The sequence below is a fragment of the Nomascus leucogenys genome, chromosome 3, assembly GCF_006542625.1.
Source record: "Nomascus leucogenys isolate Asia chromosome 3, Asia_NLE_v1, whole genome shotgun sequence".
NCBI lineage: Eukaryota > Metazoa > Chordata > Mammalia > Primates > Hylobatidae > Nomascus > Nomascus leucogenys.
In genome coordinates, this window is record NC_044383.1 from 19,922,070 (window position 1) to 19,947,981 (window position 25,912).

At 45.3% G+C, this 25,912-nt stretch overlaps 1 protein-coding gene across 4 annotated transcripts in view; it reads left to right on the forward strand.

The window, feature by feature from the left end:
• Positions 1 to 25,912, forward strand: part of NRAP (nebulin related anchoring protein) — a 74,758-nt gene that overhangs the window by 26,961 nt on the left and 21,885 nt on the right. For 3 of the 4 annotated variants that reach the window (XM_012505822.2, XM_003255479.4, XM_003255480.4), the window contains 16 exons: positions 2,665 to 2,763; positions 3,687 to 3,791; positions 4,924 to 5,031; positions 5,279 to 5,380; positions 7,108 to 7,305; positions 7,864 to 7,968; positions 10,747 to 10,845; positions 11,968 to 12,072; positions 13,144 to 13,251; positions 14,601 to 14,912; positions 16,068 to 16,172; positions 19,216 to 19,314; positions 20,946 to 21,050; positions 21,814 to 21,921; positions 22,464 to 22,577; positions 24,328 to 24,525. In XM_012505822.2, the coding sequence (XP_012361276.2) occupies positions 2,665 to 2,763; positions 3,687 to 3,791; positions 4,924 to 5,031; positions 5,279 to 5,380; positions 7,108 to 7,305; positions 7,864 to 7,968; positions 10,747 to 10,845; positions 11,968 to 12,072; positions 13,144 to 13,251; positions 14,601 to 14,912; positions 16,068 to 16,172; positions 19,216 to 19,314; positions 20,946 to 21,050; positions 21,814 to 21,921; positions 22,464 to 22,577; positions 24,328 to 24,525 (2,070 nt within the window). The remainder of the gene's footprint in view (positions 1 to 2,664; positions 2,764 to 3,686; positions 3,792 to 4,923; positions 5,032 to 5,278; positions 5,381 to 7,107; positions 7,306 to 7,863; positions 7,969 to 10,746; positions 10,846 to 11,967; positions 12,073 to 13,143; positions 13,252 to 14,600; positions 14,913 to 16,067; positions 16,173 to 19,215; positions 19,315 to 20,945; positions 21,051 to 21,813; positions 21,922 to 22,463; positions 22,578 to 24,327; positions 24,526 to 25,912) is intronic. The other variant, XM_030806881.1, reaches the window with a different exon arrangement.

Genomic DNA, 25,912 nt, shown 5'->3' on the forward strand with positions numbered 1-25,912 from the left:
CAGGCGCGAGCCACCACACCTGTCTAATTTTTGTATTTTTAGTAGAGACAGGGTTTCACCATGTTGGTGAGGCTGGTCTTGAACTCCCTACCTCGTGATCCTCTTGCCTCGGCCTCCCAAAGTGCTGGGATTACAGGCATGAGCCACTGCCCCTGTCCCAGGTCACTGGTTTTAAAAATATTGAATTATTTGTTAGCATTTAAAAATTGCAAGATTTTGCATCATAATATGGATTTCTGGTTTCTTTGGAATAACTGGAAAATCTGGCTTCTGTACACCCTATTGGTTGCATGACAACCATCTCCTAGAGCTGGGCAGCAGCTGCCTCCCTTTGCCATAGTCCTCTCAACTCCTTACTTCCCCAACGGTAAGGCCAAGCATTGGGCTTGTACCCAGCTAGTGGTCTATCTGGCTCCCAGAGACATTTGTGACTTTTGGGCTGCAAAGACTCCCTGAGGTGGGCTGTCATCTCAGGGAGGTGGCCATAGGAAGTAGCAGCAGACAGGAGGAAGACAGAAGAGCAAAGACATCAGGCTGTAGTCTAGACAGACAGGAAATGATAGAACAGTACAAGAGTGGCCAAGGTGTGGGCCCCTGGGGAGAGCAGAGCCAGCTGCCAGAGGAGGATGGCCAAGGCCATAGGTGAGGTCCAGGCAGAGATAGCAGTAGATAGTGGTGACGCAGAAAAGGGGTGTTGTTCTTAGGCAAAACCCAGGCCTGAAGAAGTTGCCACACTGTATGGGATTCTGGGTGGGGCCCTTGGCCTTGGGCAAGAAAAGAGAGACATGAAGGCTGTGTATGAGGTGTTCAATGGTGATCCTGTCACTTTGAGCCAAGCCAGGGAGCTCAGCTGGCAAACAGGCCCAATCTGGAGCCGATGGGCACAGAGATTCAGATGTCCAGAGGCACTGGGTCCGTTTGGGATCCTGGGAGTGAGGACCCATCTGAGATATCTATGTGGGCAGGGAATGTCTGAGTTTGCTCACTCTGCAGAGTAGGAACCCCACGACAGTTTGTTGAAGAAATAAATGGATGGGCAAGTGCGTGAATGAAAGGACCCAGGTGAACATAAGGGAAGGAGAGCACGGTTAGGGATGAGTTTCCTTCTTCCTCTTTCACCTGGATTTCAGATAACCTTGGTTAAATTCTAAAAGAGGGCCAGGTGTGGTGGCTTACGCCTGTAATCTCAGCACTTTGGGAGGCTGAGGCGGGAGGATCCCTTGAGGCCAAGGGTTCCAGACCAGCCTAGCCAACATGGGGAAACCCTGTCTCTATTAAAAATACAAAAATTAGCCAGGCATAGTGGCGCACACCTGTAGTTCCAGCTACCAGGGAGGCTGAGGCACGAGAATCACCTGAACCCAGGAGGAGGAGGTTGCAGTGAGCTGAGATCATGCCACTACACTCCCACCTAGGTGACATAGCGAGACTCTGTCTCAAAATAATAAATAAATCAAAATAAATTGTGAAAGAGGTTATCTGCTATCCACAGCCTCTCCCTCTTTTCTTTATCCTAGCTCTACTTCTACCTGCATAGGTTTCTGGGGCTCTCACTCAGCTCACCTTAGTGGCTCACCCCTTATCGCCTACTATCCAGCCTCAAACCTGTTCCTTTACTTCTCTGCCCAAGTTCCCATTCCCTCTGCAGTGGATCTCGGTCAGGTGTGTTTGGAGAAAAATAAGATGATTGGATGCATATATTCTTGTGTGCAAATGGCTAATAATTCTTAATACTTGAAAGGGCAATTTGCATTTTCAAGGGGGAAAATTCACTAGTCCTTGATGTCTTGAGGTGGGAACCAGGCAGTCAATGCATCCAGCTGCACTGGGGATTCTGCCTCCTCCTCCTTTCAACCTGCATCTCCTATGAAAGAGCTATGCTTACGGCAATTTCCTTGGGGACTCTGGCAAGGTGGAGGTGAGGGCCAGGCAGGGGCTGGTGTACAGGGTGGGGACATGTTAGGGCCACCTACAAGGACTTGCTGATGCTCCATTGCCTCCCACTTGAAGATGCATGTTTAACTTGGTTGGACTTTTTGTTTCTCTTTCATTTTACTTTTTTAACACCTCTTTTTTGGTGAAGTATTAGATGTATAGAGGAAAGTATACTATGTGTGGATATACGGCTTGAATTATTTATAAAATGACCTCCGGCATATATTTTCATTGGGAATGAGCCCTAGGCACAGAATTGTTGGGACATAGGATATGTGTATGTGCCCAAATGCCATACTGTTTTCCAAAGTGGTTGTACCAATCTGCACTTCTGCTAGCACTGTTGTGAGAGTTTTCATAAGTCCTCATCCTTTGCCAACACTTTGTGTTACCAGCAGTTTTAACTTTGGCTCTTCAGGTGGTGTGGAGGGGTATTTTGTGGTTTTGGTATGCCTTTCTCTCATTAATAGTGTGGCTGAGCATCTTTCTCTATGTTCACTGGCCAGTTAGTTCACCTCTTTTATGAGTTGCCTGTTAGGTGTCTCACTCTCCAAGGTACTGTTTTTCTATCTGTGGGCTTGGAGTGTCTGTCAGTATCCAGTTGGAATATTGGACTCTTTTTCTATGTAGTCATGTGAGAATTGCCACTTTATTGGGCTTGGTAAAGGGAGCTAAGCAAATCTTTGAGACAAGAGCAAATGACATCTTTTTGTGCCTGTTTTTACCTAGGCCAATTATAGGCAGAGCATCGACAAGTTGAAATACAGCTCGGTGACTGACACTCCACAGATCGTTCAAGCCAAAATCAATGCCCAGCAGCTGAGTCATGTAAGTAACCATCCCCTGCCCAGCTGGATGTGGGGTCTTGGAATTGCTGCTTTGAGGCCTCTGGACATCTGACCTCCAAGGATTTGACTTTCATAAATGGTGACACATGTCTTATTATAGCCAGAAAATGACCCCCACTTCTTTTAAACTTTTTATTATGGAAAATTTTGAATGCATGCGAAAGTAGAGAGCATAGCATAATGAATCCCCATGTACCTGTCACCCATCTTCAACAGCCATCAACTCATGGCCACCCTGCTTCATCTATATGCCTGTCCAATTCTTCTCTTCCATATTATTTTGAAGCCAATTTCAAGTATTGTATAATGTAATCTGTAAATATTTCAGTATGAATCTCAAAAAGGTAAAAAAGAAAAAACATATTTATACAATTTTAGCATATCACATAAAAAATCTAACAATAATTCTTAGTATCACCAATCATCCAAAGTTCAAGTTTAATTTCTGGTCAAGACTGCTTCTCGGATGATGCTGTATTCATCCAACAGGAGTCACATGTCTGATTGGCTCTCTTTTGTGTGTGTGATTTAAGATGGCTTTTTGTCATTGTGGGCAGGCATTTAATAATTACCCTGCCTATAACAAGATATTCAGCACTGCAGCAAATGTTTTTTAAAAAGTTCAATATTCTCAAGTGCGTGTAAGTGGAGTTGGTGAAGCAGTCATAGGGAACTCTTTTGCAAACTCACAACTTCGAGTGCGCCTTTGAGTTTCTTTACTTTTCGTTTGACACCTTCAGTTCATTAATTTAAAACATTCACAAAAAGTACAGGCTGCCTTGTAAAATGCCTTTTCTGGAAACTTCTTCTCAGCTATGGGTCTAAGGGGGAAAAAGCTATGGGTCCCTAAAGTTCTCTTTCTGCCCATATAAAAACCCTACAGATTTATTTTAAATCCAACAGGTGAATTACCGTGCTGACTATGAGAAAAATAAGTTGAATTACACATTGCCCCAGGATGTTCCTCAGCTGGTGAAGGCCAAAACCAATGCCAAACTCTTCAGTGAGGTAAGAGAGTGATGTGGGGAGAAGGTAGAGGGGGTTATGGAGTGATGTGAAAATGAAGATACTAGGATGGTCCAGCAAGTGGGAAGTGTCTGTCCCTGAGAGAAAGGCTCATCAGAGGCATCCATCAAGTTGTAACTTTGAATTTTGCTATGTCATGCATGGCATGTGGTAGTTTACTAGTGATAAATTGGTCATGGCCATTTGTTCCCATTATATGAGCATGTGTACAATCTATGTGTGAACACGCACACACATACACCCCTACATCCTCATCCTCATCACCCTGGTGAACTGGTGATTTGCTCTGTGGAGGAAATTTAAGTTTTAAGAAGATCAGTCTGCATCATCAGATTCTCCCTGGAGTCACAAGTGGCCTATGACTTGGCTTCTAACTCTAGATGGAAGTTTTTGGGGCAGGAGAAGAAAATAAAAGGAGCTAACATTGTTTAAATGCCTGTTCTATCCTGGGGCAGGCACTGCATATGTGGAATTATCGTAAGTCCCAGGAGGTATTGTAGGGGCACAATTGGTGGCATAGGCTTTGGTGTCAGAGAGACCTAGGTTCAGATGTTGGCATTGCCATTTTTAAAATTTATGTAACTGTAGGTGAGCTCTTTAATTTCTCTGAGCCTCACAGGCCTAATGTGAAGATTTGTGGTTAACGAGTAGAAATCATTTAGGAAAAGGCCAATAAACAGTAGTTGTTATTGCCAGGGCAATGACAATACCCCACATTTATGTTACACTTCACCAGTTTAAGATCTCTTTACATAGATTCTATCCAATTTATTCTCACAGCAATCCTGAGAAAGAGAATATGATACTCTCTTTGCAAATAGGAGATTGAGGCACCAAGAGGTTATTGGCCAAGGTCACATGATCAGAAAACAACAGTGCAAGGAGCAACACATGGGGCTTCTCTTTGTCCTATTCCATTACCACTGGCCTGCACGGCTCTACAGCAAAGGAATCCATTAACTGTGTTAATAATTACTGTTATCATTTTGATAACGACAGCCGAGACTCTGGTCTGTAAATAGAGGAAAAATCCAACTTTGCTTTAAAAAAAATCTTTGATGTTTGGCAGGAATATGGGTAGCAACTCCTATTCACTTGTGGTTTTGTTTGTCAGGTTAAGTATAAAGAAGGCTGGGAGAAGACAAAGGGGAAAGGATTTGAGATGAAGCTGGATGCCATGTCTCTGCTGGCCGCCAAAGCCTCTGGGGAGCTTGCTAGCAATGTAGGTTTCCTCTCATTAACTCAGGAATGCATAAGAAATTGTTCCAATAAAATGTCAGTGGTCCTGCCGAAAAAAATAATGACTCTTAACATTGTAAACATCGCAATACTTTAATCTTCTTCTGGATTTGTGGAAGACTGGGAGGTGTTTTTTTCAGAATTTCTCCCCTTGCACTTGTTAAAACCAGGGCCCCTTAGACGGCAAAGTTTCTCTCTCACTCACAGTAGACCTTCTTCTTTCTCTCAAGATTAAATATAAAGAAGAATATGAAAAGACAAAAGGCAAAGCCATGGGAACAGCCGACTCTAGGCTTCTGCACTCCCTGCAGATTGCTAAGATGAGCAGTGAGGTAAACTCTTTTCTAACCCCCAACCTCTCACTTACAGTTGTGTTATTTTAAAAGTTTTTCCTGGGCCTACTTCACCTGGGGCTGTAACCTTTTTATTGATTTCTACCTGCAACTCCTTTCTTTCCTGGCTTGCGTAAGAAGTTTGTTTGGTTTATTTATTTTGCCAAAGCATACTTTTTTTTTTTAAATAGATGAGGAGTGTGGCCCTAAGGGTGACAGCATCTGCTGATCAAGGTACAAAGGTGTTCAATTGCATTTATTCATGTCACAAATGTTTGCCAAGTGACTACTATGGGCAAAACACTGTACGAGACCCTGGGGCTATAAGAATGAACAGCACGTAGTAAGTTTCTTCCTCATGGAGCAAAAGTGTCCTGCTTATTGTGGCACTGTCCTGGTCCTGTGGTTACAACACTTATGGTATTCAAATATTTAGCAAGCTGGGGCCTCCCAGGCTCCAGCCAATCAGAATAATGATGCTTCTAAACAACTGTAATAGCTGGAGAGGAACCTTGGTAAATGTCACTTACCAAGAGGCTTTGGGGAAGGAGAGTTCTGCTAGAAGAGACAGACCTGGTTTCTAATCAAGTCTTCCCTGCTGATGCTGAATAGGGAAAAAGACACAAAAGATTGCCTGCTCCAAGCTGTGAGGCCAACTTATGCTGCTGTGATGGTACAGTTGTATGTAATTATCCAATAAGTCATTAAAGAGCCATAACTTTAATAGAATAAGAGAGCTGGCATCTGGGTTGCCATTTTGGCTGTGTCTACAGAACAAGCCGAGTGAAGTGCATAGTCATGAAGCATAAAGGGGCATTGAGAATTTGGCTTCAGTTTAGACAGAACACATTGGTGTTTCATATTTGCAGTTGGAGCAGCTGGGGGTCAAAAAGATTGGGTCTTTCCCAAAGCAATATGGTAGTCAGCAGTAGTGGTAGAGGGGTAGCAAATTAGAGCCTAGAACTCTTATTATCTGGCATCACACTCCTTCTACTATAGCACACTATCTTCCCCCATCATCACCACCATCGTCACCACTATCACTATCACCTTCAGCATCACCATTGTCCTCGCCACCACACCATAATTACCATCACCATTGTCATCACCACCATCGTCAATCACCATCATCGCTGCCATCATCACCATCATCACTATCATCACCACCACCACTATCACTACCATCATCATCACCACCGAACCACCATTGTTATTGTCATGCTAATATTTATGAAGTGTTTGCTATGTGACAGTCCCTGTACTAAGCATGTTTCAGCTATTATTCATTTACTTATCACAACAGTCTCCCAGAGGGAAACAAGTCCTTAGAAAGGTGACATAACTTTCCAGAGGTCACCCTGCTGTTAGAGGGAAGATCAGGTTTGAACTCAGGCTTGTCTGGCTCTGCAGCCCAAGCTTCTTTATTCTATCTCTTAAAGCATCTATGAGAATTAGGAATAGAGTTTTCTCCTGGAGAAGCCTGGTAAAAAGGTTTAGCATTGGCAAGAGACAGTCCTCCCAGAAACAAAGTAGGGTGGAACCTCAGCTCCCTCATGATGCTGCCTTTCAGAGCCAGGACTTGGGCATTTCTGACAGAAGGGTGGCAGTGCCCAGAGTGCCGATTCTCCTGCTCCCGAAAGCCTGGAAATCTTTCCTGCATTTTCACATCACTCCTGCAAATGGTGGGCTGCAACTAACAAAACGGGCCTTGTTTTGGTATATTCAAGGTTGAATATAAGAAAGGCTTTGAAGAGAGTAAGACCCAGTTTCACCTGCCCATGGATATGGTAAACATCAGGCATGCTAAGAAGGCCCAAGCTCTCGCCAGTGACCTGGACTACAGGAAGAAACTGCATGAATACACTGTGCTGCCTGAAGATATGAAGACTCAGTGGGCCAAGAAGGCCTATGGGCTTCAGAGCGAGGTGAGCCTGCACATTGCCAGTTCTCTTCGTGCATCTCTTGCAGTTGGACATGCTTTCAGAGTGATTTCAAACCTGTGCATGAGTCCATTACATAACTTGGAAGACTAGGAAGAACTGCAGGAAATGTACTGTGGCCAGAAAGGGCAGATGGGGAGGTAGATATATAGTTGACACAATGGAGACTGGAGGGCTCACAGCTAATGCTAAAGTCAAGATGTGTTGGTGATGGGGATGAGCCAAGGAGAAGAAAATGTTGAAAATGGTAAATAAATCTTGGAAATTTAGCAGGTTGGCAAAAAAAGGCCCTTGGTCAACATATATGAGAAACCTTCTTTTTGCTAAGGTTGTGGTGTCTCAGCAGTAAGGTAGAGCATGCTACTCTAGTTACAAGGTGGGCCCAGGTACCTCCCAAGTGGAGATCTGCCTGACCATAAAGGAGCAGGGAGCAGTTCTTCTAGGAAGGCAAATGCAGGATCAAGATCTTCCTAACTCTCCCATCAACTTTGTCCTGTCTCTGTCCATGTGCCCAATGAGAGCTTTGTGGTTTTTCTCTTGTAGCTGCAGTACAAGGCCGACCTGGCATGGATGAAGGGAGTCGGGTGGCTGGCAGAGGGGAGTCTCAACTTGGAACAAGCCAAGAAGGCTGGACAGCTGGTCAGCGAGGTAACCTGCGCTTGGGCCTCTGGCCTCCAGTAGTCCTCAGCCCCTGACTCATGCAGGGTGATCTTTGCCTCTAATTCCCTTTCTCTACCCCCAGATTTATTTTGGGTGTGATTCAAAGTGGGAGTACTTCATTTCACACCTGTAGCACATTCTCAGCTAACTTTCCACATGCTTAAACTTCCTGAGATGGTGTCATTAAAGAAGCCTACTGATTTACTTTAAGTAGCAGTTACATCCAAAGAATAATTTGGTTTAGAAAGGCGTAACATATAGCACCTGGGAAAACAGCACGTCTTAGGTGAGCAGCATGTGATTCCTTTTGAATCAGAAAGTCCAGTATCTGGAGGATACCGTTTTCATTATGCCTATGCCTTAAATTCACCACAGATTTCAGGCAAGTCACTTAACCTTCCTGATCCTGTTTTCCCTCATATAAAAATGAAGAGGTTGGCCTGAATCCCAGTACTTTAAGAGGCCTAGGTGGGCAGATCACGAGGTCAGGAGATCGAGACCATCCTGGCTAACACGGTGAAACCCCATCTCTACTAAAAGCACAAAAAAATTTGCCAGGCGTGGTGGCACTTGCCTGTAATCCCAGCTACTCAAGAGGCTGAGGCAGGAGAATTGCTTGAACCTGGGAGGCAGAGGTTGCAGTGAACCGAGATCGTGCCACTGCACTCCAGCCTGGGCAACAGATCGATACTCCGTCTCAAAAAAAATAAAATAAAATAAAATAAAAATGAAGAGGTTGGATCAGATACTCCCCCAGGTCCCTGCAGCTGTAAGCCTTTGCCCTCTTTACACCATGGAAAGCTGGCTCTGGCAGCAGGCAGAGGAGGACGTTTGAAGGACATTTCATTTGGAAGTGTCACTATTTCAGGAACTTTGTTTGGAATCTTCAAAGGGGATTCTTGTTTCAGGGCCAAGAAGGCTGAGTCGGCGTATCTCTTGCAAATGATAATAATGGTGATAATAATAGCTGCCATTTATGGGCTGATAATCATTATTGAATCACCACTTTGGGCGTATTATATACATACTGTCATGTACAGATCACCACAGTCCTATGTGATTAGATGGTATGATTATCCTATTAATATTCCCATTTTACAGATGAAGAAATTGAGGTTGAAGTTACACTTTAAGTAAGTAGAAGAGCTGGGATCTGTACCCAGTGTGTTTGATCTGCTGCCCCAGCTCTTGACCATGAGACAGTATTGTATCTCAAAAGCATATCTTGTAATTTACTCTTATATTTCCACTGTACTCACCCTCCTCTGAGACAGAGACATATTTAGGATTAGAATATAGAATGAGGTAGAGAGAAAGGCATAACCCTTTAGTGCTTTTATTATCTAGCTTCTTGGAGACCAACTAAAGTTCACATGGAGCAATCAGAGCCCCATCTATCTTGGACAGGGGTACAACAGAGGGAAGAGAATGCAGCCAATTGGTCCTCGAGATTCAGGAATGTCACTTCCTATATTACCTACTAATTTTTAAGCTCCTCCAAGGCCAGGAGGATATCACCTCCTTCACCTTTTTTATGTTCCTTCTGTGCTGTGTACGGAGTAGATTCATGGCTGCTCAGCAAGTACTTGTGATTTGACCAATGCATAGTCTGGGATGACTAGGAATTTCTAACAGTGGCAGGGCAATGTGACTCCCTCCAGTTATGTGGTGAAGTGAAGGAGTTTTCCCATTCAACACAGTGGAACTAGGGAGGAAAATTAGAAGTCTCTCTGGAATGTTTTCTCTAGAACTTTTTTCCCCTAAAGGCAGAAAATCTGGAGTTTCCAGTGTTCCAATCACTGTGTTGGGTTCAGTTGGTTGCTATAACTCTCTTGCTGATGGCATGGGGAGTTTTGCCAGAACCAGACTGTGAGCTCATCCCTGATCTCCCTGCCGTGTGAAGCTTTTGCTTCCACACGCCGTTTTCAGCGGCCACCTTTCCCAGCAACTTTGGCAGTTTCAGTGGAAAAGCCAGAGGAGCTAATCTTCAGGAAAGACAAGAAGTCTCTGAGGAGGGACAGAATTAGCACATTGAAAATTTGCCAATTAATTTGTGGCTGTGAGATGGGGACACTATGAGGACAAGACCTCAGTGATCTGGAAAATCAGAAACTGTGAAGGCGAATCCCACCTGACCGCAGGCTTCTGTCTGTGGCTCTGTGGCTCCTTCCTTAAAGCTGCTGCTTCCTGGACAATCATGATAACCCCATGGCAATGGCTATGTCCTAACACTGTCCCAGGGACCTGACTCACACGTAAAACATGGTGATGAAGCCTCTGCTCCCCGCTAGACTGAAGTAGCTTCTACTGTTGTCCCCATTGTACACTCTAAGCAAGGGTAGCTCAGGTTGGATTGAGTGATGTGCTGGAGGTAATGAAGCCGGAAGGATGTACAGGCAAGATTCGGACTTCAGTCTTCATCATTGTAAAGTCCAAGTTTCCTCCACCTCACCCTCCTATGTCAGGTCTATATTTGTAAAATGTATACCTCCCCAGGGCACACGGTGAAATACAGGGCTACTGAAGAGGAAAATTACATTTCCCATTCAGTAATAGCAACTAAATCAAGTGCACTGGAGCAGGCTGTCTCAGGGCTGTGTGGTTCTGTTCAAGCTGCAGGAGCAACTAGAACATTCCTCCCAAGGAAATGCTTGGACCACAGAAAGAATGTGTGTGTGTGTGTGTGTGTGTGTGTGTGAGCACATGTGTAGGGCAGTAGGGGCAACCCAATCCTAACGCTGTGGGGTCCCTTTCCTTTGGAAACAGAAAAACTACCGGCAGAGGGTCGATGAGCTGAAGTTCACCAGCGTGACCGACAGTTCGCAGATGGAGCATGCCAAGAAGAGCCAGGAGCTACAGAGCGGGGTGAGTCCTGGGCTGCCCTTTCTCCACCAAGCTGCTGTGTCATGGGCCTGGGGGACCTCCAGGGACAACAGCAGGTGCTGCCCAGGCACGATCCAGAAACCAAAGAGCCTTCCCTTTAAAAAGGCTGGACCCGGCTTTCCTCAGGCTTCCAGGCTGTTTCTGGAACTGGACACCAGGCCCCTTGCTTCATCTACCACCATCTCCCCCGATTTTATTAGGGATAGATGCAGGGCTGACTTTATTCCTTTTCAGCTTCCAGTATTCTCTAGTTCCTTTTTCCTTCTGACTCCTGTCTCTCATCAAAGACTGTCTAATTCTGGAGCCAGGAGAGAATTATCTTGGAGGAGGAAAACATTTGCGTTTGGGGTGTGTGCAGGTCACACCCACATGAGCTTATTTATGGGGACAGAACAAAGAAACACCACATACATTATTTACAGATTAGTTCTCTACACCAAGCAGGACCATAGTTGCTGCAATCTGTCCATGACCTTCCTAGCTTTCCTTCCTGAAGGTCCAGGTAAGATATACCTGCCAGAAAGGATACTAACAGCATAACTCAGAGTCAGCAGAAAGCCACTGTCAGGAAACTCAAGTTGGCGATTGAGGGGAAGCAAGGAGAGAAAGAGAAGAGTGATAAGTTTGTCATGGAGGAGATGTCCACGCATGCTCACTTTCCTGGTGTCAGTACCCGTGAATGGATTAAGGTTGATTATGGAGGGGCAGGAGGCAGAGTATGCTTCTTATTTTTCCCACCGGGGGAGTCTGTACTAATCTGAACCCCCTGGTGGGGTATTTTTATGGCCAGAGACATTGTAAATAGCAACAGCTTGCAGAGGTTGATACCATCCCAAAGGAAAGGTGTGAAAACAGAAAGCTTGGAGGGGTTTTCAGATTGGCTCCCTGCCGCATTTTTCTCCCAGCTCCTCCCCACTGCTTCTCCTTCTCTCATCGTCTCTCCTTGACTGTATCCTGCCACTCAGAGTCTGATCTGGTGGGTTTTGTAATGGACTTTCTGTGCAAATCAGAGAAGTGCCAACCATACAGAGACACTATGAGGGATGCCACCCTGCCCACCTCGCCCTTGCCACCTGCTCCTGACTCAATGCTGTTTCCCAACAGGTGGCCTACAAGGCAGGAAATGAGCAGTCTGTCCATCAGTATACCATCAGCAAAGACGAGCCTCTCTTCCTGCAGGCCCGAGCCAATGCTGCAAATCTCAGCGAGGTACAGAGAGAGGAAGTGGGCAGCAAGAACTCTGCTCCCCTTTGTGTATAGCCACCTGGTAAACCAAGCCCACCAGCCATGGCATAGTGTCTGTATCAACTGAGGTTACATACATCTGGTTGTAAAAACAGCTCACCCAGCAGATCTGGCTCTTGATCAGTGTTTTAGGGGGAGAGGAGGGCAGCTTTCGCAGGAATGAGCTAGTGGAGGACTTGAGCTGCTGAATGTATCCTGGGGTTGGAGGTAGGGGTTATTCTAGGTGCCAGAGTTGAAACAGCATAATCGTGGTAGAGGGGAGTAAGAGCTCAGACATTTGCTGCAGATGGTCTGGGTTTGATCCTTGGTTGCCACTTACTAGGTGTGTGACCTTGGGCAAATTCTTTGTTTCCGGGTGTCCCATTGGTAAAATGATACCAACATTAGTCCCGTCCTTACTGGGTTGGCATCAGGTTTCAATGAGTCTCTATACATCAAGCACTCAGAGGCAAGTGCACAGTGGTAGCTGTTAGTCATGAAAGCATCCATAGTAGGAGAAACAGAGGTTAAATTGATTCACATGCAGAAAGGGAAAGGAGGCTTCCAGAAGAAAGATCTTGACATTTGGAGATAGGAGCAGGAGAGAGAACAGGAGGCACAAGGAAAAGACCCAGGTGGACTAGAGGCTGGGGAAAGGCAGGAGGAAAGAGAAAGAGGTGCAACTGGAGCCGCTGCTGGCAGGGTGGAGTGTGTGGACAGAGATGGAGAATAGACTTTTCAGAAATGTCGCTGTGTTGTGTGACGTTGTCCTGCCTTTGGCATGTTTTTGAGACTTCCACGACAACTGCTAGTATTTGTTAAGGCTTCTGGAGTTTAATTTCTGCTTTTTTTGATTCAAGCCCTATGTGTTAAGAGGCCTTAAGGCAGGAAGAAGGCCTGCCTGTATTCAGACTACATGATTTCTGTGGCTCTCAGAGAAGGATGTAATAATCAGTATTGCTTTCCTAGAATCGTCGTTAGAATCTAGAGAAATGCTCTCACGTGAGAACCCTCTCACATGAAAACCCACTCACCTTCTCTCCTAAATCCCCTTAGAAACTGTATAAGAGCAGCTGGGAAAACCAGAAAGCAAAAGGGTTTGAGCTACGTCTTGACTCCTTGACCTTCCTGGCAGCCAAAACCAAGAGGGACCTGGCTAGCGAGGTGAGTCTATCCCCAACTTGTACAAGAGACTGCAGGATCCTGCCTTTTTATACCTGGGAGATTCTCTGAGTGTCTGGGCAGGTTCTTAATCTCTCTGAATCTCAGGATTCTTACCTGTAAAATGGAGATGATAGCAATCACCTTGCAATGAGATAATCACATCCGTGCCTATCTATTTAATAACTGCTTGCCACGCATTGATTTTCAGTTAAGTGATGACTTATTATTTGTAGTAGTAACAAGAGTAAGAATCTAGATTTCTCACTTTACAGATAAATTGATGCCAAGAGACATTCCATGACTTTCTAAAGATGTTGTGGTCTGTTAATGGTTAATACAGGCTCTGGTGTCAGATAGACCTTGTATAAAATCCCACCTCTATCATCCATTAGCATTGTTACTTCAGGCAGATTGTTTAAACTTTAAAAATCTCAGTTAAGTTGCTGGTAAATTGGTAATTGCAAAATAATGACAATGAAATGGAATGAATTGATGTACATGAAGTGTTGTATAGCCTAATGCAAACTGTTGGGAGTTGGATGTGAGAGAAGGAGCTTGAGCCAGGATGTACGTCAAACTCTGCTTCCTTCATCAAGAAAGTCTTGCTTCAAAAAAAGATCAGCTGAACCAAAAACAACTGGCTTGGTGATGTGGTTGGTTTACATTCTGACACAAGCTCTTTATCTTGTTCTTAGTTGGTAACATTTTACAAATCAACACTGGTCTGTGGATGCACTTGAGTTACACAGGCTTGTCCCGTGCTGGGTTTATACCAAGTGTTCGATAAGTGGTGGCAGATATTGATACTGTTGTTGTTGTCACAGCTGAGAGTAGAACCTGAATCTACCACTGGCCGGAGCAATGATAATGTTGAAAATCATGCCCACACTGGTGCCTTCTGACAGTTTTCACAGCTTTTGCATATTTATTCTTGCTTCTGGTCCTTGTCACTCTCAACCTAGTGTTATTTTTCAAACAATGTGCTCCTTTTTGCCCCTCATACTCCCCCAAATATATATGTACTCCAGTTATCTTTTAATTTGAGTTCCTTTCATAAGCAGCAATTGTAGTTTGGCTATTCTGTATGTTTTTCACTTCATGGCTACTTTTATTTATAACCCTGAGTTTTCTGGCAGCTGAGGTGAAAAGGGAAATAATGGGTAATAATATTTTCTTTCACTGATGAAAGAAAATATATCGGATGTTCAAAAAAGGCAAACTTTCATATGACTCTCATTCTAATAGGATTCTGTCCAGTGGCTTTGTTTTAGCTCTCATGCATGGAGTCTGAAGCCTAACAATTCCTTTAGGAGATTCTAATGTATCTCTGCTCTATTCCTCTTCTTTAGGTGAAGTACAAGGAGGATTATGAGAGATCCAGAGGGAAGCTCATTGGGGCAAAAGATGTACATGGAGATTCGCAAATGAGCCACTCACTGCAAATGTCTAAGCTGCAGAGTGAACTGGAGTACAAGAAGGGATTCGAGGACACCAAATCCCAATGCCACGTCTCCCTGGACATGGTCCACCTCGTGCATGCCCGCAAAGCTCAGCATTTAGCCACAGACATAGGCTACAAGACAGTGGCACATCACTTTACGGCTTTGCCCACAGACATGAAGGTGGAATGGGCCAAGAAGGCTTATGGCTTACAGAGTGATGTAAGCTCTGTGTGAGTGTGTGCAAGTGTGTGTATGTGTGTGTGTTGTGTGTGTGCTAGTGCAAGTGTTTCCCTAAGCCATTCAACGCAAAAATTTATGCTATGGGACACCTGTTTCTGTATCCCTAAGTGGCAACACTTTACTTTGCTAATGGTTTAACTTTTATTCAAACTAGGCCGATTTTAGATTCTGTGCTAACACAGAGAAGAAATCATAGAGTTACTTTTTCCTTCTTGGAATCTGGCCTACATATGTTTTCCAAGTTTTTTTTATTGCCAGCGGGGAGGTAGCTTTGTGTCATTCCTACTGGTGGCCTGCTAGGGGAGAGCATCACTGATAACTCACTCCGACTTTGATAGTCCCCATTTTTGGAATGGGTGGGTTGCTAATTTTCAATAACCCTTTCCCTGTACCCCTTATCCTCCCCTCCCAGTTCTGCTTTCTGTCTTCAGGTAACTCTTGCACGAGAATGGGGGTGAACTGAAAAGGCAGGTCAGCTGCAGCCAGACTATTACACAGGAAGGTTGTGTGTGTGTGTGTGTGTGTGCGTGTAGACACACCCTTCCTGGTAGAGCTGTTTCATGATAGATGGTGATATACTAGTTTTAGAGAAGTGTCCATTGAAATGACTTTCCATTAAAACTACTCATTCAATGGCAACTAAAGAAATGAGAAGAAATACACCCTGCCCCCCACAGAGGTGGCTAGGAAGGAATTGGCACTGTGGGAAGCCTCCGCTGTCTTGTGAAATTCCCTCAAATAGCGCCCGCCTGGGTTCTGTTGTGAATTCTCATTTTCTTGTCCCCCGTGTGTCATTTTAAACAAGAAAACTGGTAATGCAGACAATGAGGATGTGCTTCTTTCCGAGTAGACTCATCCGTAATGAGGGGCAAGGTTGGTTTGGCCCCTCCTGCGTCACCCCCAATAGTGTTGGGCGGGGCCTAAAGCCACTGTCCCAAGGGATGACTCCAATTAAAGGGGAAATTAATTGACTTTTGGGAGCCCTACCTGTGACTGTGCAGAAATGCATAAGACAAAAGTGGCATCTAATTTGACTCAGCTGGCACCAAGGCTGCGTTGGGAGCTGCTAATAGCCCTTTAAATGTCTGTGCACCAACAATGGCCTGCTTTTTTTTTTTCTTTCTCCTTTGTCAGAACCAATACAGGGCCGATGTGAAGTGGATGAAAGGCACGGGCTGGGTCGCCACCGGGTCATTAAATGTGGAGCAGGCGAAGAAGGCAGGAGAACTCATTAGCGAGGTGAGATTTCCTGACAGCCTGTAACAGGCCTGGCTGCATTAGGCGTGCGGCGTCTCTGTATAAAATTAAAATAATTTCCACTCAAAAGGCAAAGAAAAAGGCAAAGCCACATGAAAGACCTCAAAACCCAGACTAGGGCTGGTAATTAGAGGGAAACCACATACGAAACACACACCAGTAGGGGCCCTGGCAAAAACAAAGTGGGTGACAAATGATATTATGAATAATAATGACAATCAAACAGAGCTCAATTGCTACCCACCAACTTACCTTTTTAATGAAGCAACACAGGAGAGATGATGAAAAGATACATTTATGGCACCCAAAAAGCCCTTTGGTGACTTTAGGCACATTTTCTTCCTCTCCCTTTCTGCCACAGTCAACAGTTTTTGAATATTCACGTGGTGGCCACCATGTGACATGGTTCTTTTTTGAGGGAGGGTCTCACTTCAGTTTACTCAGTTCTGCCTACTTATAGCCACCTTGGCTAGACCCTACAGCACCACTGCTTGCGAAAAGAGTCGTTTCTTCATATTTCAGGACGGTGTCATTGAGCAGCTCTTTCTGAGTTTCTCAACCTCGGCACTATTGACATTTTGATTTTTCTTTGTCATGGGGTTATCCTGTGTCCCGCAGGACGTTTAGCAGGATGTCCTACAAGGATATCAGTAGTGCCCTCTGTGACAACCAAAAATGGATCGAGACATTGCCGAATGCCCCCCCAGGGAGCAGAATTGTCCCTGGTGGAGAGGCACAGGACAAGGCTCCCAGGAGGCTGGACACCATCAGACCACTCACACCCGTGCTCTTTATGTTTGCTTGCAGGGAGACTTGATCAGAAGACAAGTGAGCATTTGCCTAGTTGTCTTCAGAGTAGCCTGGTCTTTCTGGACTTTTCTGGGTGGGGAGCGGACCATAATGGCCATAGTCCCACAGGATGTTAGCTTTGGCAATGAGCCTCCTGGATTTTTTTTTTTTTTTTCGAGGAGGAGGCTTTCTTTCTGAACCTATAGTTAAAATAGAAAGACACCCTTGTTGGTTTTTCAAACACACCTGTCCAGCATTAGTATTTTTCCATGGAACGGCATTCTCACTACCTGGCACAATGCAGAGTTGACTTCAAAAAGTGGTCTTATGCTGATCGGCCTGATTTTTAGGGACCTTGGTCAACACTCAAGTTTCAGAAGACCCTGGGAATTCCGTGGGGATAGCACTGCTCTAATTTGTTCATTCTAGTTCAGGAGAGGCCCTCTGGGAGGATGAATGTGAAGAACTTACAGGAATAAGTTTAGGCTTGAGGATTCATGATCCCAAACTCTCAATATTGGGCTCACTTATAAAAGGAAATGAAGACTAAAGACCATATTTGCATAATTTAGATTTCAGGATGATTTCCTTCGTGTGTCTAAATCTGGCAGCCAAGGGATCTTCAGGGGACCATGTATCCCACAGTTGTTAGTTAGCCACCTCATTTTGCATACTTTCTCAACAATTTGCTTATCCTCTTTGATGGGCTTGTTTCATACTAGTCCTCAAACTTTAGTGAGTAAGGCAAGACGTCTTTCAGCAACTTACCCCCCCCATCTCATGTCAGGCTGTCACATTTACAAGTTAGTGTCGAATTGGGCCACCTTCTTTTATTTTATTTACTTATTTTTGAGATGGAGTCTTGTTCTGTTAACCAGGCTGGAGTGCAGTGGAGCAATCTCAGCTTACTGCAACCTCCGCCTCCTGGGTTCAAGAGATTCTCCTGCCTCAGCCTCTTGAGTAGCTGAGATTACAGGCACCCACCACCACACCCAGCTAATTCTTGTATTTTTAGTAGAGACGGGGTTTCACCATGTTGCCCAGGCTGGTCTCTAACTCCTGATTTCAGGTGATTCGCCCTCAGCCTCTCAAAGTGCTGGGCTACGGGCGTGAGCCCCTGCACCCGGCCTGGGCCACCTTCTTAACTTCCAGAGAGAATGCCCAGCACTGTTGAAAGAGCCACAAAGCACACGCACACCTACGATCCAAAGCAGAGGTCAGAAAGCCTTTTCTGTGAAGGACCAGATAGTAAATAGTTTTGGCTTTGTAGGTCATATGGCCTCTGTCACAACTAGCTGGAAAATGGCCATAGGCAACACGTAAGTGAGTGAGCATGGCCATGTTCCAATAAAACTTTATTTACCGAAACAGGTGGTGAGCTAGATTTAGCTGGCTATTGATCTGTGTTGTCTTAAGACAACCCAGTGTACAAAAATCCAACCAGATAAAGAAGAGTGTGTTTAAGACAATTATTCTGCTTTGGAAAGCATAAACTCTATGACCTCATTGAAGTAATTATGGTTTCAGTCTCCTAAAAATGTACCTTGATTTTTAAAAAAGAAGTTAATTTAAACAGATTTTCAGAATACTTCAAAATTGGGTATCTAGGTCTTTGCCAGCATTTTTGTGATTTTTTTTTTTGCTTCAGTGTCTTTCAAACTGTGTGTTGACTCCTTTCAGTAATAGCACAGTTTTTCCTGTTATTGTAATATTTTAAAGAATTATTTCCTATGTTAACTGAACTAGGCTCTAACGTGACGGGACGGCATACACTCGTGAGCTGCTAAATGTGAGGGTTTTGACTGCGATAATGTCTGTCAGTGTTTTTTCGTGGAAGGAAAATAGAAAGCTTAAATGGATAAATGTAACTCTGAATGCTCTTTCTTGCTTAGAAGACCCAAACTAAGATATGTAAACAACTGCGACAAAGTATTTGAAGCCTATAAAAAGAATCCTTTTCTAAGTGTGTATCCTACAGTATTTTACTAGTATAACCTAATTTTGAGATGTTTTCTTTGCACCAGGTAGAAATACTTTAATGTTAATTGACATGAGGTTATTCTTAAATTGAAACAAATATTAACCTGAAGGCACCTAGGATATAAAGATGGAGGAAGCAGAATAATAATTATGTTCACAAATTCACTCTAATCTCAAGCAACCTATGATTTTCTCTTTCAAATGGCATGAAAGAGCAGCACAAAATTCACAGCTTTGATCTTTTTCTGCTCAACAGAAGAAGTACCGTCAGCATCCAGATGCTTTGAAGTTTACCAGTATTAAAGACACTCCGGAGATGGTCCAGGCCAGAATTAGTTATACCCAAGCAGTGGATGTAAGTGATAATGTAGATACATTATGACTCTAAGAGTGGGCTCTTCTTTCAACACAGCGATTGAAGCGGAGGGGTTCTTGGGTTTGCTCCTTCTGTTGTCCTAAGGATGAAGGCGCTCCCTGTCCTTTGCAGAGCCTCCCTTAGCGGGGGTGCTTCCTCATTAGGATGCAAATGGGGGTGTTACTGCACTTAGAATGCCAAGTGGGGCTCCACCACCCTACTGCCCCAAGATGCTCTCCCTCCTTCCCATTTGCATGTCTCACCGATTCATTCGTGGTGAGGCCGTTTTCCCCTCTCCTTTTGTCTGAAAGTGTTGTTTTCAGAACTGGGTGAAATTCTTGGTAATTGGAATCCTGACGCTGTGCTTAGAGCTCTTTAGGACCCAAGGGCAGCAATTGTTGCTCTATGAATTTTCCAGGGACTTTGAACATGATTTGGGTCTGATTTATATACATAACTTTCAAGCCATTTCCCATACTCCTTTATGATGTGAAACCAAGATTTGACCCTTTTCCCTCTGTGGGAAAGGTTGGCTGGGGTGCAGGGTTGCAGGGTCGGCTAGAGACTAAAGTGAACGATGAGGTGCTGAAAAAAATCACTTTGTGATGTAGATTAACCCTGTTTGGCTGATTCTGCTAAGAGATACCCATGGATCTTTGTGCAGGGCAAACCTGGCTTTTAAATACCTTTAAACCATTCAACTTTCCATGGGGAAAATTTACAAATCTTGGGGGCATAGGTTTCAAAATTCTCTTCCTTGTTTCCCAATTGAGCAAATGATTCTGGTTGCGCTTTATTTGACAGACATTCTGAAACAGCCTGAGTGCCTGTCAGAATCTGGGATGGGATGATTTACAAGCTTATGTTTTTAGGAATTTATAACTTCTTCATAATCAGCCCATCAGAATCAAACTGAATTCTGAGAAACACAGATGGTCAAACAAGAACTTTTGTATGAAGAAAAACAATACCTGTTTCTTCCTTACCCTAGCCAACTCTAGGGGGCACTGCTGTGATACGTAGAAACTTGGATACATCTGATAAGATTTGGGATGGAAAAACCCTGTTTGGAAACTTTCTCTGGTGGCTGATGCCAACTGCATGTGTCATTATTAACTACCAGGATATCCAAAGCTTGGGTCAGAGTTCTGGGTAAATAGAGTCCCAGACCCACCCAGGAGACATGTCTTAGGGGAAGAATATTTGAGACAGGGGACCTGAGGAATATTGAGATAGGGAGGAGAAAACCTCGCCTGTGCAAGAGCCATCTTCTTGCTCACCTTCTGTATCTTGATGACCTCTCATAGCTGACAGTTAATCACCAAATTATCACTAGGTGTTAAGTAAACCTCTTTTTCTCATTTGACACCCATCTCAGCAGTTTACTATGAGTGGAGCGTTCACTGAGGGGAACGCTTCAGCTTGTCATGTTCTAAGCTAGGAAGCAGAGCTTGGAAATGACATGCATGTCACCATGCTAGATGTAAAATCTGGGTGGAGGCAGGGTGCCTGAGATCACGTCTCTATGAGGAGATGGCAGCTGCAGCAGCTTGGACTCTTGAAGCGTAACCTGGCTGATGGCTGCATGGAATGGGGTCTAGGTTTCATGCAAAACCTCCCTCCATCCACAGAGATTATACAGGGAACAAGGAGAAAACATAAAGCATCATTACACGCCGACTGCTGACCTCCCTGAAGTCCTGCTGGCCAGGCTGAATGCCATGAATATCAGTGAGGTGAGGCTGACCCAAGGGGCACGGGTTTTAATGACGGGAGAGCGGGGCTAGTCATGGGCAGGCACATAGTGCCCTGTGCTCAGAAGCCCCCGAGCTGGTTTCATGTTCTGCCATCACCACCTTGAAATATGTGATATTTTTGAACAAGGGGCCCCACATTTTCATCTGCACTAGGCCCTGCACATTATGTAGCTGGTCCTGCAGAAGAGTCCAGCTCATTTGAAAGAATGATCTGGGGATATTCTCTGCCTAGTTCAAAGAGCATTGGTTTGGAGGAGCTGGAAAGTGGGAACATCAGAATATAGCTGAGTATATCCAGTGGCTATACCAAGGGAAGACTTGGGGCTTAACTCCTCCTCTCCAAAATCTGTCAGCTCCCCTGCCCACCATTTCTGTTCTTTGATAGAGATGTCTGACTTTTCTTTATCTGACATAAAGCACTATGCATATGCAATCTCATGCCTCCTTCCAATCAAATTGCTGCTTAGAAAAATCTGTGCCTGTCTGACTCTAAAGCCTTTGCTTCCTCTCCCCTCTATGCCTCAACCCATCCCGCTCAACCCCATCCCCTGCCCACCTCCAAAGGTGTGCACGAGGCAGGATCCAACTCACATGGGTTTAGCTAAGCCACCATGATCTCTAACTCCAACTGGCCAGGGAGGGAGGGGACCCACCACAAACCAGATTCCCAATTTGGTAAGCCAGAGTTTAGGAAACCACCAGGTCACTTAAAGATCTTTCCTTGTGCACCTCTTCCCGACAGACACGTTATAAGGAATCCTGGAGCAAACTTCGAGACGGTGGCTATAAACTGAGGTTGGATGCCCTTCCATTCCAAGCAGCAAAGGCTTCCGGTGAAATCATAAGTGATGTGAGCATTCGCCCCCATTCCTCTGAGAATGTTCAACACTAACCGGTTTTCACTCCTTTTGCCCGTAACCTATGGCTTCTTTTGCCTGTGGATAATTCCCTGTCCTCTCTGAACTGACTGTGTCAGGGCAATCAGATAATGACCAGTGAGAAAGAACATATCTTGCAACAAAAAATTCCCCGGCGTGGGATACAAAGCCAAATGCTGGACTGTAAACATAGGCCCTGGGTAGATGAAATGCACCCTCCACCAAGGTGTTCATAAAGAGAGTCCACGTGAAGAGATGGCTAACAATGCACCCACCTTCCTCCAGCGCGGGGCCGCCCACGTGCTAATGCGTCCTGCCATTTCACAGCCGAGCCCTTTAGTCATTGGGAGTCTTGCATATGAAAGAATAGCCCTTTTGACGACTCCCGCGCATTTTCTTTTAACTCACCCAGTTACTGTCAAAAGAACAAAACATTTTCACCCAATGCCCACCTCTTCCATTCTGTGTCCCTTATCCCTGAGCTGTTCCTCTCTCCCGCTCTCTTTCCCTTTAGTACAAATACAAAGAGGCATTTGAGAAAATGAAAGGACAGATGCTTGGTTCCCGGAGCTTGGAAGATGATATCAGCCTTGCACATTCAGTGTATGCGACCTCACTGCAGAGTGATGTAAGTGGGGGGAGAGGCATCAGCCGCTGCGGGCCCCCCACCTGACAACGCTCACTGCACAGCAACCTAACCTCATTTGTCCTTCTGGACGTGGGTATTGGTTCTGTTGCTAACTTGCTATGTGACATTGTTAAATCACTTGTACCCTCTGGGCTACACCTTCCTCCTCTGTAAAAATGAGGTGCTGGACTGGTTGACCCCTTAGTTCCCTTCTGGGCTGGGCATTCTATAATTTTCACCAGTGGCCACTGGCCACTGGTCTGGACTTGACCCTGGGCTGGATTTGGCCTCCAGGGGTGTTTCATTTGGTCTGCAGAGTGGATTAATTGCAAATTTTTAAAAACGGAAAATTTTATATAAAAGTGTTAGGCTTCTGGCCAGAAGCTGGACCTGGATTCCTTAAGGCTACAGTTGGTTGAAGTGGCTTCCTGACCAACAGCTCCATTTAGAAGGGATCCATGCAGTGGGCCAGGCAGCCACCCTCGTCTTCACTTCCTGCTTTACTCCTTTATGCTACCTGCCTGGCCCCTGTAGGCATCTGAGTTTGCAATGACCCTGTCATTGTTGGTTGTGACCCTCTGGAGGCTGGCAAATGTGTGTAGGCACTGTCTCCTTGCACATATATGAGTTGGCTAACGTTGGTGATGAAATCTGTATCCAGCATGTTACAGAGGCTAAGCGGTTTTATGTACAGTGTCTCAGTTAACTGTCAGACTATCTCTAGGAACTCTATCTTGTTATTCTTCCTTATTTTCTCACAGGGAAGTAGAAACTCTGAGTGATTCAGTTCCTTGTCCAGGGTCAGCTAGATAGGGGCAGAGCCAGGCCGTGGAGCCAGCTCTACCTCTCATGGTCTTTCCACAGCTTCACATGTTCTCTGCCATTTTGTATTCTGCCTCAGTTTCCCCATTCATAACTTTTTTTTCCCTTTCCATCTTGAGTTGCTGACCTAAGAATATGAGGTTGGATATGAACTGTCCTTGGCATTATGCTAGGGGTGAAGACAGAATGAATGGAAGTGGGGGTAGGAGGTCAGGGAGGGGTGGCCAGAGCAATGAAAGACAATGGAAGGACAAAGGAGGATGAGGAAGAGGTGGTAATTCTGCATCTGATTATTCTCAGAGTTTCCCAGACCTTTAAACACAGCTCCTCCAAGGACTATAGTCGAACCTATGGTCTGGAATGGGTCTTCCCCTCCCTCTCCCAGGGTGTGTGTTGGGTTTTGGGGAATGCTTATCCCTGAGGCCTAACTCTCCAAGCATCCTCCCCACTGCTCCTGGCTCCCATGTTGACTAGGAAAATCATTGAATGCTTTGAAGAATCTCTTCCTAAGCTAGTGTGAGAGGAGAATCCCTTGTGTCTGAACTTGAGAGGGTGATGGGAAAAAATACGGTGGGCAGGGAGTGATGCATCTTCTTGCCTCTGAAAAATAGAAAGATCTAAAGATTTGAGCAAGGGAATCACTGACATTATTTACTGTTCCTTGAACTTTTGTATGTTCCTCAAACGAGGGGACCATGGGCCTTCCTCATCCAGATCAATGACCTCCAGGAGCTGGGGGTGGTAAGTGTCAGGGCCTAGAGATAAGCCCTGGTTATTAGGCCAGTCTCTGCAAGAAAGGAGCACTGGCCGTGCCAAGAACTTCCCCTGGGCTTACCTCCAGACAACTGCATTGCAGTTGCCCTCCCTGATGGTCCTGTTGCAAATAGTGGCTTTGAAATAGCCGCTGTTGCTCTGTCTGCCCCTCCAGGTGAATTACAAGAAAGGCTTTGAACACTCAAAGACGCAGTTCCATCTGCCGTTGGACATGGCTGCCCTGGTGCATGCCAAGAAGGCTCAGACCCTGGCCAGCGACCAGGACTACAAACATCCACTGCCCCAGTACACTTCCTTGGCAGAAGACCTGAGGCTGAGCTGTGCCAAGAAAGCTCACAAATTGCAGAGCGAGGTAAGGAGACCTGGCCTCTTTCTCGGGGGCCCTTCTTCTCTTAGGACCCCAGGGTGGTGACCTCCAAGCTCCTGTTGGCTCAGTGAAATCTCTGGAAGTGAGAAATCCTAAACCTAAGTCTTATTTTGAAACCCAGTCTGAGAGTTCCTGCACAGCCCTTAAGCACAGTTAACCAAATCTAATCATAACCACCATTTATTATTTTTTGCTGCACTCTAAGGATTGTTTTATGCATTATCTCACAATCAGCCCATATCATTAGTTTATCCTCACTTTACAGAGAAATTACAGTGAAATGCAGAGAAGTTAGATATCTTGCCCAAGATCACACAGCTATAGTGAGAAAGAGAGTGCTGGGATTTGAACTTGAGGTTCAAACGACAAAGATGCCCTCAAGGTTCATGGCCGTGCATGTTTAAGATTTGCCAATGGTATTGCCTCTGGCCTCAAGTCTCAGGATTCCTCTTGGTGCTTCATGCATTCCTGTGCCACCTGCCTTCTGAGGAGGGCCGAGATCTGTTGGGAGAGGCTGCTCAGAACCTGTCAGGACTGACGCACTTCAGGGAGCAGAGAGGGAAATCAGGGCCCTGGAGACCCTCCCTGGGTCCCTTTGAGGAGTCTTTGTACTCCTCGGACATGCATTTCTCACTCCTGATCCCGATTTCTGAAGCAGACAGGCCCAGGAGGGTCAGGAAGCATTGGAGACTTCTTCACTCCCAAGGAGAGCCAGAATGTTCTTCCCAACAGGCATCCACATCCTGTTCACTACTCACCTTATTTCCCAGCTTGCTAGGTTTCCATGCTATGAGATTTGCAGGTAATGGGCCCACTTAGGAAAAGAAAACTCCACACAAAACCTCTTTCCTGGTTTGGCAGTGCCTGCGATCTGAGCGGCACTCAGATCTGGGTGTCTGTCGTCTGTTTGGATTTTACGCCTGTGTACAGCGTTTACTGAATGACATAAACTGTCAGGAACCTGAGAGCAGCTGTAGGAACAAGGGAGCTGCCATGCTTATCTCGGGGGCCCGTTTGTCACTTGAGCGGAGCCCTCGCTTGCCCTACCTCTGGTTGTGATAGCGATTGGAAGGCAGCACGCCCAGGGGGCGCCTCACTGGCTGAAGGGGAGTGAATCTGGGGACTCTTTAAGCTGTCAGCCCAAATCACTCAGGTACACACACTGGCCCCCACCCGCACGAACTCAGGCAGTCCTTTGCCAGATTCTTTTGGATTTATTTATTAGTTCTTTCTTAACCCATGATTAATTAATACCACCCGCTGCTGCTGAGTTTTGTTTTAGAAGACCTGTTAGACCATTTCCACATTTGCCCCAAGACAACTGACTTTCTAACCACAATCCACTTCAGTGTTTATTTTTTGATAGCCCGCA